Source organism: Pteropus alecto, unplaced genomic scaffold (assembly GCF_000325575.1).
Source record: "Pteropus alecto unplaced genomic scaffold, ASM32557v1 scaffold24, whole genome shotgun sequence".
In the NCBI taxonomy this organism is placed as follows: Eukaryota; Metazoa; Chordata; class Mammalia; order Chiroptera; family Pteropodidae; genus Pteropus; species Pteropus alecto.
In genome coordinates, this window is record NW_006439192.1 from 3,935,875 (window position 1) to 3,948,637 (window position 12,763).

At 33.4% G+C, this 12,763-nt stretch overlaps 1 protein-coding gene across 2 annotated transcripts in view; it reads right to left on the reverse strand.

The window, feature by feature from the left end:
- Positions 1-12,763, reverse strand: part of ADAM9 (ADAM metallopeptidase domain 9) — a 104,980-nt gene that overhangs the window by 72,685 nt on the left and 19,532 nt on the right. For both annotated transcript variants that reach the window (XM_025049871.1, XM_006916285.3), the window contains exons 5-10: positions 10,344-10,420; positions 9,066-9,261; positions 6,851-6,916; positions 4,972-5,043; positions 2,787-2,956; positions 148-229 (exon numbers count right to left, since the gene is read on the reverse strand). In XM_025049871.1, coding sequence (XP_024905639.1) covers positions 148-229; positions 2,787-2,956; positions 4,972-5,043; positions 6,851-6,916; positions 9,066-9,261; positions 10,344-10,420 — 663 coding nt within the window. The remainder of the gene's footprint in view (positions 1-147; positions 230-2,786; positions 2,957-4,971; positions 5,044-6,850; positions 6,917-9,065; positions 9,262-10,343; positions 10,421-12,763) is intronic.

Consider the following 12,763-nt stretch of genomic DNA (forward strand, 5'->3'; position numbering starts at 1 on the left):
GAAAGAACACCTGCCACTTCTACCATGTCCCTCATTAATACCCAAAATATTGTTTTAAGGACTAAGGGAGGAAGCATAGAGTCAATAAATGCTTGACACTGCCCTAATCAGGATGTCCAAACTTAAATATCAAAAATAAAAATGTACCACATTAATCCCTCCTGCATGACTCCTTGAACACACTGTTCCCACAAATGCCATTCCCGCAGTCCCACCGAAACCTTTCTTCCTAAGTGAAAAGAAAAGGTAAAAGTTATGAAAAGGAACACATTGCTCCTATTTCTTTGGGTAATCTTGAAATACATTAGTAGAACCTACAAAAACTGAGAGAAAAACAGCAAAGTTAAATAATATTTTAAAGTCAGAAAATAATTAAGCCTTCTCTATTTTTTATTATGAGACTGAGATTAATATTACGGATTCATTTTTTAGACAAATGAAGGCATATTTTAGATATCAAACCAAATTTTTCCATCTTCTTCATGAAAAACCTTCCTAAAATGCATTACATTTATTTATTCAAAAGTTCTAGTAAGGCAAGACAGGTAACAAACTCAATGACCACATACACGCAGAAAGCTACAGAGCAAAGAGCTCAGGGAACAGGAGAATCACAATGGCCTCCATATGGTTCTCAATCAACCTGGACATATTGTATCTCAGGACCTATTCCCTCTGCCTAGAACTATCTTCCCCAAGATATATCCCTAACTCATTCCCTTCACCTCCTTCATGTCTTTATTCGAAAATTATCTTCTCATTAAGACTTTCCTTTGCCATAGTACCTAAAATTTCAACTTTACTCCTCTAATATTTTTATTTTTCCTCCTTACCACTTACTATCATTTAACTTATTTTTCTTATTTATGGCCAATCTCCTCCACCAGAATATGGACTCCATGACAGCAAGAATTTTTGTGTTATATTCACTGCTGTATCCCAGTGCTAAGGTATACACTTAATAAATAGTTTTTAAATGAATGAATAAATCCTTCTCTGGAGCATCTGACCAGCACAGAGAAGAAGACTCGAGATACTGACATAGGGGATTGCCAAGGGAACACTTTAGTCAGATCACCCTATAGTGAACTCCATAGTTCCAAAGCCCCATTCAAGTACTAAATGCTTCCAAAAGGCTTCTCAATATCCTATTCTTAACTGAACAAAAAACCAGAGATCATCAGACATTTAGGAAATACCTCCAACACAACAGATGGAGACCAAAAAATGGGGGAAAAAGACAGCTTGGTAGGTGTGGTTGGGCAAGGCACGGGCAGTATGTTTGATGCCTGTTACTTTTGGTCGTTTGGGAACTAGATAGCACGTATAAGGATACTTGCAGGTGCAACATTTACTAAAAATTAATAAAAAGTTCAGGACCAAGCCTTTGTGATTACAGGGCCATAAAAACCCATTTTGGCATTTTCAATGCCTTGCTTTAATTAACTCACAAAAAAAAGAAAAAAGAAAAGAAAAAGAAAATCAAGAAAAATTTCACCTCTGAAAAACAATGAGTTTTAGGTACCAACAACATTGAGGGAGGCAAAAGTATTATATAAAGTAGAATATTTTTCTTATTTTTACAAAAAGTCAGGCTATCAAATCAGCAAACTTTAAAGAAGGATGAAATGTTTTAAATATTTTTAAGTGAGGCTTTTACTGTAAGTTTATGGAATGTATTTGTATAAGTGATTTATATAAGTTTTATTATGGTACCATGAAATTACTATGTAAAAGAAGAAAATTTTAAAACATATGCCAGTAATATTTCAAAGAGAGTAGAAAAACTATTATATTCATGAAATAAGAACTTGATTACATAAAAAATATTTAGGGGGAGAAAGATCTATTCAATATTAAAAATAAGATAGTCAGAGATTAAAAACTCAATAGATAAATTTAAGGAAATATCCCAGAAAATAGAACAAAAAGACAAAAAAGAGACAAAAAATAACAAAATTAGAAGACAAGCACAAGATCCTCAACAGACAAGTAAAAGGAATCCCAAAAGAAATGAAGAATAAAAATAAAGAAGATGAAATCATCTACAAAATAATTTGAGAAAAATTCCTAAAACTACAGCACATCAGACTGAAATTGTCTGCTAAGTACACAGCACATGAGTGATTCAAGGCCTAGACCTAAACCTATCATCAGGAAAATTCAGAAGCCTGGGAACCAAGAGAAGATCCTGCAAGTTTCCAGAGACAGAAAAAAAAGGCCACATACAAAGGATCAAGTATCAGAATAATTTAAATAACACTAGAAGTTAAAAGACAACGGAGCCATGCTTTCAAAATTCTGAAGGAAAAAGATTTCATGCCTTGAGTTTTATACACAGCCAAATAATCCAAAATTACAAAACAAACTAGAAAGCACACCTCTGAAAGACTGGGTTATTTAGGCCTTAAGATAATCAGAAGTCAAACTGGCATAATTTTTAAATTCCGTTCTAAGAGTGTGAAATTCATTTTCTGACATGCAAGAGGTCATAATTGTTTATTTTGATAGATCCTTTCACAAATGAAACTAGAAAACATGCCCTACCAAAATGAGGGAGTAAACCCAAGAAAGAGAAAGAAAGACACAAGACAAAGGTGACATGGAATCCAACACAGAAAAGAGATCTCATACTTTATCATACTCTCACTTGTCCTATGGTATGAAACTAAGTTTTCATTATTTAAATAAATGCTCAGAAAACTTAAGAGAATTCTAATAAAAGAAATAATAAGCAAAAATTATTATTCTGACCATTTTATTAATAGTTTTTTTAAATCACTTACAAAACTAGCTGTGCACTGTCATGTCTCCGACGTGTTATAAGAAACTTTTCCCGCCATTGTACAAAGTTCCCCAACACATCACCAGCACCTCCAATTATGTTGATTTGGTTCCCATTCGTCCAAATCTCCAATCCAACTAGCACAATTCGAATGTTTAACATAATATACATCTGGGAAGAAAACAGAAATAAAAGTATATAAAATATATTAAAGAACATATCTTTTAACTTATGATAAAGTAATACAACCACTTTAAATTAAAAATAGGACTCTTCTGCTCCAAAACAATATCTCCCTCAATATAATGAGACTCTGACCTCTCAAGGGTCTCAGTTTCTTCATCCATAAAATAAAATAAAAGTTGAAAATCCTTTTTATTTTCCATTCTAAAATCTGACCAACTCTGAAAATTTAAGGTTCTTGGTAAATTGGTTCCAAAACTTGCCCTAAATTAATGCAAGCCTACTTATAATCCACAATTATCTCAATTAATGTAAATATACATTTCACTACCAATGAATAATACCAACCAATTTGATTACAATGTCCTATCCCAAGATCCTGTTGGAGGCGTTAGGTAATACATAGTGAACTATATTACCTTTCTAAACTGTTATCTAAAAATTCTAATTACACATACCCCAAAGGTTTCAGAAAAGGGATTATAGAACTCAATATCTATTTCTTAGAGATACTGTGAGGAATAAATGAGTTAATAAATGTAAAGCACTTGGCTCAGTTTCTTGCACATTTTGAATACTCAATAGAATGCTATTATCATCACCATTATCATCATTATTATGCTTGGTATTATCAGGGAAATGCCTTATAAATAAAATTATCTTATAAGAACATGTAACTAGGGCTGGGATGGAGCAGCAGGCAGGTGCTAAGTGTCTTTGATTGGTCTCCTTCTGCCCTAAGTCTCTTCGCGGAACGAGGCTTGGGGAGGATGCGAGAGGAACGCCTGGCAACTGCTGCCAGGGGTAAGCACTAAATGGACTTGCCTAGTTAGCAGCGGTCCAGCCCGGGAACAGGCCACTCTGAACTGAATGTGGCAGGCAGGATGCCTCGGGTTAGGCCAGAGCAATGATGAGACAGAGGGGAAATGGAGCAGAACACCCTGATGCCCAGGTGTGATGGTGTGGGCTGGACCAAGAGGCCCTGCAAAGGAAAAGTATGAGTGTCTACAACACTCCAGAAAGATTAAAAGAAAAGTTCCTTCATAAGACTAGCAGAAACCCAATGGTACCCACAGGCTGACTATGCACAGCGCACACCCTTACCTACTGCCTCTACTGCTTCTACTGGCGTCAGAGCAAGCGTTCCCTGCTCATGATGCGCACCCAGGTCACCACCCAGAACTTCACAGATGCAGCCACCATATTGGGTCTGGCTGCATCTGCTCTCAACCCTGAGCCCGTGCCCTGGCCTTGAAAGCAGAGGTCTAGCCTTCAAAGCTCCATGGAGATCATTCCCAGCCCCAAGAGTAACTATCGGTCCTTCCACCATACTTATTCCCTCATCTCCCCTGACAAGCCCCTGTGTCAATGGGAGAGGAAGTAACCAACTGACAGATTTTTTTTCAGGAACTTCAGGTTCAGTTCAGTTTGAGTTTGTTGCATACTACTATTTCTACTACACCTTTTCCACTCCCTACTTAATAAACTCCGATCCACGTGTAAAATTTTAAAAATTAAAAATAAATAAAAGAACATGTATCTAATTCTTCAATACATACCATTAGATGAATGAATTTCTCTCTCTCTCTCTCTCTCTCTCTCTCTCTCTCTCACACACACACACACACACACACACACACACACACACACAAATACACATTGGTAATACCATATTATGGTTTCAGAGGAGCAGCCTTATCCAAAATAAGGTTCTCTCAGTAAAAATCAAAGATAATTTACAATGCCAAAGTGCCTTAGCCTATCTACTTGAAGGGAAAGTAAATGGTAATACAAAATCTCTTGCTTGTCTTGAAGTCTTTCTACAATTATACCCTCCTTTCAAACATAAAAAACATTATAAAACAAAATAGAAAGCAATCCCCTGAAAGATGGAATCAATTAGGCCCTAAGATAATCAGAGCTCAAAATAAGACAATTTTTTAATTCTGTTCTGAGACTGTGAAAGGATAGGGTAATCTCAGTTAATGGAAAATAGAACTTACACTATCCAAGTAGTTTGCTAAATGAATCATCTCTTCTCTCACCGCAGTCTGATTTCTTCCCATCATGTCATACTGAAAACAAAAAGGAAAATCATTATCACCAAAGTAATTTTAGGGAAAAAAAATTCTATAATCTTTAATAACCTTTAACAATGAAGACAGGAATCCAAATATTTCCTCTGAACCAAAAATTCAGGCATTTAGATATTCACCAACATCTTAATTTAATAAATCTAAAAGATGTCAGTGATAATAGAAATAAAAAAGGTACAAGTATGAAATGAAAAAGCATTGAAATCTTCATTTTCTCCAAATTAGTACAACTTTAAAATGATTTTCTTCTCAATACTTTTATTCATTTTAATGCAAAAATATTTTCAAGCACTTCACAAAGGTAGTTTAAAACAATCAAATGCATAGATAAAGGAATAAACACAATCTATAGGATTTTCTGACCCTTGCACCCCTTAGGCTAAAGACACTGTCAATAAATCATCTCTAAACTGAGGGCTAAATTAATAACGAAAGATTTGCCAATGTTCATTAGTTGAAACATTACATGTAAATAAAACATAGAGATAGTTAAAAGTTTAACCATATTAAGCCAAACAGTTGATATAAGTGATTCTTTTCTTTGAGACCTAGCTAAATCTAAATGTCTATTTTAACCTTATTTTCATACAACCAACTTATAACTAATGAAAACTAATTTTTAAAGAATGTATAGTTCTGCTTTATAATAACGGCATTAATATTAGAATATATCAGATCTTATCAGTTAGATATTTTATCATGATTATCCTAAGAAAAAATTTCCATAATTTGAAAGATTTGATTACAATTTAATCATTTTTATTTTGAAACATTTTCTACCGGTATATAACAAATCTATCTGCAGAGAGTAATAAAGAAAAACATTTCAAATCTCTGTCACTTGTCCAAACATTCTACAGAAACTTTTTACTCACTATCTGGGTCAGAGTTCATGCTTATTCATATTCCCTGTGCTTTTTCCTTCTACCACTTGACAATAATGAATCTATAGTGAACAAATCTGAATATGTTTCTATCTCTTAATAAATATGGCTTTTTTTCAAACTACACAAAATGAGGGATTTTTTTTAAACCATAAAAATCCTTAAAACTGTCACTTACAAGAATAGAACTGCCAGTCACGTAGTTTCTACAAACAACTTTTTCACAAAGACAACAAAGCTGGCAGTAAAACTCAGACAAAACATTTCAAATTATCTATGTTACATTATACGGTGGCTACAGCTAAAACTGACAATCCTATAAATGCTGAAATAGACCCATTTCTTTTCTTAGTTAAGCACAATTCTTAATACAAATAAGGAAAATAGCTGGTATTAGGCTGAACAGTAAAGTTAATAGTAAATGTCAAGATGGACTATTCTCCTCTATTCCCTTCTAATGCATGCCTGGACCTGCAAGTTTCTATCTCTTAAAGTGAAGAATAAGATAGTTGAATTTCTAGACAGCAAAGCAATTTTATTAGGCAACAAAGCAATATCTGATCAACTGGTTTTATCACCACAGTCCTTTAAAATCATCGGGGTCTCAAGACTCTGAGAGGCAGTAGTTACACTTAAGATATTCAGCATGAGCAAAATCACCCAACAGAAAAGGGAAAAAAAAGAACACTAATAAAAAATAAAGTCAGAGGTAGTCTCATTTGCTACATTCTGCTTCTGGTGGTATTATGAATATTAAGCATCCTTAAAAGAATAAAAGTCATTTTAGTTTTAAAATTACATTTCAGAAAAATCAGTACAAATATATTTTATGTTTCTTTCATGGGATGCTCACTTCTCATCTGCTTTTCCTGAAAAAGAAGAAAAACTGTCACCAATCCTACCCTTTCCTTGTCTACGACAATGAACAGCTCCACATATCGGGTCTGTGGCAACACAGCTCTTCTTCTCTGTCAAAAACACAAACACCATAAAGGCAAAAATAATAATAATAAGACTACACGATTTTCATACAGAATGAGCTTACCCTAATCTCTAATCTCTAGTCACTCATTTCATGTCTGCTAAGAGCATCATAAAATTATTTTCCATAACACATCTAAAAGCAAAAAACACTCTTTTTAAAAAGTGATATCTGCTATTTGTACTAGAAAAACTCTACCTAAAGATAATATGAGTCATTCAAGTTTACACAGCAGAATTATTGATTTTCTAATATCAAAACACACACACACACACACACACACACACACACACACACACACACACAATTTTAATGGTAGTGTTCACAAAGGTGGAGTTTAAAACAATCCAAATGCATAAATAAAGGATTTCCTGACCCTTGCACCTCTTAGGCAGAAGACATTGCCAATAACCATCTCTAAACTGAGGGCTAATAACGAAAGATTAACCAATGTTCACTAGTTGAAACATTATGTGTAAATAAAATATAGAGACAGTTAAAAGTTTAACCACATTAAGCCACATAGTTGAAATAACTGACTCTTTTCTTTGACAACTAGCTAAAAATAAATGTCTATTTTAACCTTCTTTTCATAAAACCAACTTATAACTAACAAAAAGTAATTTTTAAAGAATGTATAGCTTTGCTTATGTAAAACTGTGTTGAGAGTTGGAAGAAAGAATATCTATTAATAACCCAGATGAGAAGGGAAGACAAGGTTGTGCTACTTTTAAAAAATGACTAGTTTGGTGATTTTTATAGAAATTAATATAAAGTATAGAAGCAGCTAAAATTTTAATGTTTTCCAATGATTAAAATTAAAAAGAACAGTCCAATAGTCAAGAGTGCATGGTAAGAAATGCTGTGAAAATAATTCCATAAACTACTACGAGTTAATGAAAATATAGTAGAAGAGCCACGTGCCTCTTCCAACACAGCAGCATGATCTCAAACATGGACAGATGAATTGTCTGCAGCTGAAACTGATCTATTCCAAGAAACATTTCAATCTAAGAGACCCATATAAAGAGGAAGCCAGAGAATCCTAATGAAGACTCAAAACAAGGATACAAGTGTCCTTGGAAAACATCTAAAATAAAGTCCCAAAGCCCAATCTCTCTCTGCTTCTCCAACCTACAGCTCAAGAATCACCATTCCAGTTTGTGTAAAAGGTATCGAAATAAAAAATTCTACTGCTCTCAGAAAGCCAGAGTAATATACTATTATATAGTAACGATAAAGAGAAATACAATTACTATTTAAGATTTAAGCACTAGTTCCTAAAACAGAGAAGCTTGACCGTAATTCAACTTGGTGGCAGAAACTGCATATTGCTCATATTGTTCTCCCCTAGTACTTATCACAATGTCTGGCAAACAGTTGGCAAAAAAAAAAAAAAAAAAAAACAATGATAAGCATTGGTTTTAGTGCATAAATACATGACTTTTTAAAACTTTAGTCTGTGTCCATCAATAAACAAATGGATAAAGATATGATATGTATATACAACAGAACATTACTCGGCCAAAAAAAAAAAAAGAATCTTACCATTTGCAAAAACATAGATGAATGTAGAGGGTACTATGCTAAGTAAGTCAGAGAAAGATATACTATACAATCTCACTTACATGTAGAATCTTAAGAACAAAATAAATGAACAAACAAAACAAAAACAGATACAGAGAATAAATTAATGGTTGCCAGATGGGAGGGGAGTGGGGATGGGTGAAAAGGTGAAAAGAATTAAGAAGTACAAATTGCCAGTTATAAAAATAGTCATGAAGATGTACAGTACAGCACAGGGAATATATCAACAATATTTTAATAACTATGTATGGTGCCAGATGGGTACTAGACTTACCAGGGTGATCACTTATGAGGTATATAAATGTCTAATCACTTATGTTGTATAACTGAAACTAATATAATATTGTATGTAAATCATAATTGAAAATTTTTAAAAAACTAAAAGTGCTCAAAACAATTATGCTTCACTTTATACAAAAAAATAGCTTTCTGTATTAAGCTGCAACACACACACATACACACACACACACGCACACACGCACATGCACACGCACACACGCACACAAAACAGTCTGAACCATGAAGAAATAAATATATAATTTCCTTACTCGAAGTAGCTGAGTAACACTAGGAGGCTCTTCTTCGTCATCCTTTATGGTTTCTTTCTCTATATCCTTGTTAGAAATCCCACATTTCAGAGGCTCTTTGTAGACATCATCCATTCGATAAAAGATGTGCTCAAAATTAGAGCTGTTTTGCAGGGGTTCAATCCCATAACTCACATTCTCTATATGCAGCAGTCCTCTAAGTGTTGCATTACACATACACAATTTTTAAGAATGAAGGAAAAAAAAAAGGAAAATGCATCAGAAAACCTGAATTCAAGTCTTACTTCTTAACATGTGTAAGAAAAACTAACATGGTATAGAGAAAAATGTAAGGCTTTAGATTAGAGTCAGGCAGACCTAAATTTAAAGCTCAAGACTACTACTTATAGCATCACTCCCCAAAAGTTACTTAACCTCTCTAAGTGATTACTGTATAATAGAAGGCAATACAGAATAGTGGCTAAAAGTCTGGAGCAAGAAAACTAGAATTGATTCCCAAATGTTTTCTACTAGCTGTGGAGCTCTCGGCAAGTTATTTAACCTCTGCCTTACTTTACATTCTGTATAAGGTTGTCCTAAAAACTAAATTATTTAATAAGTACAAAATGCTTAGAACATTGCCTGGCACACAATAACTATTCCATACCTGTTATTACTTAAATGGAGATAATCATAGCATTTATATAGTTGGTTTGAGAAATAAAAGTATTTATATAGTATTTAGTATTTATATAGTATTTATATAGTTGGTTTGAGAAATAAAAGTAATATTTATTAGTTCAGTCAATCAAGTAATCAACCAACCAGTACAGTGTCATACTACCAGGCCCTTGATAAATGTAATTTTAATGTTATTATCATTTCACTTGATAGGTGATATAATTTCTGCAAATCTCAGTTTGCACACCTCAGTGTGGAGATCAGGAGCCCCTTCTCACAGTCATTATCAGACTTAAGCAAAAGAACATAAGTGAAAATTTTGAAAACATACAAGTGCTACAGAAATTTAAAGTACATTTTATTTTAAATAGCAAAAATTATCTAGCAGTCTCAAAAAATAAAATTTTCTCTTTATATTAAAAAAATTCATCAACTATAATATTTTCCTAAATAGACATGCCAAGAATATCTGAAACACAACTCTAAAGACGTTCAGCAACATCAAAGTAACATCTAATTTTATTAAGTCCCCCGAAATTACTTGCTTTGGAAACAGAGAAAGGTAAAGGGGTAAGAAATAGAGGGGAAAAAAAGAGCTGATAAAAATAAATTCTCTACCTGAGTCCAAAACAGTCACTAAGAGCAATGGATGAATTATAAACTCCTTCCACATAGCCCCGATAATGACAGTGATCCTAAATGAAAAAAAAACTGTATTATTTTCAAATACTGTTACATTGCTGAAAATCATCATATAAATTACAGAGCTAACAAAATTATTTAAGATGAGTAAACTAAAACTTTTTTATTTATATTACTGGTATCTCACAATATCACACACATTCTTTAGACCATTTCAAACTACCACCACCCTACAAGTACACAAATGTTTAGGCAGAATTCTAAAGAATACTAAGTACTAACAGCTCTACGCCAATAATCTTTAAGCCTAGAAGCTGAACGAGGCAGCATAATGTTATGCTTAACGTTTATAACATTTTGAATCACAGTCAATCCAAGAAGTAGTAGCAGCCAACTGACATCGAATACAGAAGAGGACCTTGTAACAGGCTAATGATGTCAAGAGAAAAAAAATTTAGTATGTAGCAAAAAAAGTGAATTTTCTTTTCTTACTATAGATCTATTGATATTATCATTAGTTACACATTTAGCATCATTAAGAAATAAAGAGCCTTTATCCTTAATTTTGAGCAAGAAGCTGACCAGTGAAAAAATAAGCATAATATCATTTACTAATATCAGATTTTTAGTACACAATAAGATTTTCTCATCTTTAAAACAACTACAAAGCACTAACAAAAAAGCCAAGGGTATAGGGGTACGGAAAACCAGCCCTACCAGACATTAAGACATATCACAAGACCTTAATAATCAAAACAGTATGCACTGGTGGTTCACTGAGACCAATCAGTAGAATATAATACAAAGTCTTGAAAAAGCCCAAAGTACATATGGAACTTTATATCATAAAAGTGGCACCTCAAATCTCTGTGGCAAAGATGTAATTTTAAATAAATGGTGCTTGATCCACTGGTTAGACATTTGGGAAAGAATAAAATTACATCCATACCTAACACCATATATAAGTATAAATTCCAAATGGATCAAGAATCTAAACATAAAAATGACACATACAAGAACTAAAAAAAGACACGGGTGAATTCCTCTTTAGACTGGGTTAGAGGAATGCTTTCTATCACTCAAAAACTAAATGCAATAAAAAACTGATAATTTTCACTATATAAAAAAAGTTTTTAAACTTCTACACGAAGACACCAAAACACAAGGTCAAAACTGGGAGAAAATATATCATAAATAAAGGGTTAATACCCTTAACTATAAACTCTGAAACACTGAAGGGGAAAGATTAAAAACCCAATAAAAAACTGGGCAAAAGACATGAACACATAATTTACAAAGGAGAATATAAAAATGCCCTTACATATATGAAAAGATTTTCAATCTCACTCATGATAAAGTAAGAACTCATGAGTCTGTACTGATATAAACAAATAAGAAAACTCTTTCTTAAAGTAGAAAGCACCGATTAATACAGAAGCACTGATGAGATTAGATCATCATTTTAACAACCATCATAATAACAACTGATTCCGGCAAATATTAAATACTAAAACGAATAGGTAAAAATTTGAGAAGTAACAGAATTCTGTATAGTCTGAAGGTATCTAACCACAATATTAATTAAAAAGACAAAAGCAGTACCTTTACAGAGGAGACACCTGGCAGAGAACTTAACCAAATGATCGATGTTAACACTGTCAGTATAGGGGTGACTGCATCATATGCTTACTGATACGATACACTGAGAACCACTCAGTATCACTTCAGTGGTATTCTTGCCAAAAGTACATAACCTAAATCTGATTATGAGTAAACATCCAACAAACTCAAATTGCAAAGATTCTAGAAAAAGTTGGTCTATATTTCTCAAAAATACCAGTGTTGTGAAATACAAGAAAAGATAAGGATTTCCAGATTAAAGGAGACTAAAGAGACATGAGTACTGAATGCAATATATGAACTTGGATTTTCTTTTGTCGTTGTGGAGATGTTAATATGAACAAGAGTGACTCCATCTTTGTGGCCCTGATTTCTTATTGTTCACTTTTTTCATGCTGTGAACTGTTCACGTTTTTCATGCAGTGAATGCTGACTCACCTGAGCAGTTTCAGCCAGCCTTCCAAAGCCTTATAATTAATGATTATCTGTGTTCTTTAATACTTACACCATAGAGATTCTTGTCAGTAATGGCCAGAATGGCACAGCGACCAAGATAAATATCAAACTAGGTTCTGGTATCAATTGTAAGCAACCATCCATCCTAAGACCACCAGGAAATATGGTTCCTGGCATGTCCTGCATTCTTTGTCCCTTTGTCTTGTCAACCATTAGTACATTAGCTACACTATAAAACATTTACCTTAACAATTATCTGGTGGGGAGATCAGCTGAGCAGACTATTATGGTCACCTTCCATTCCAATTCTATCCCTGTGT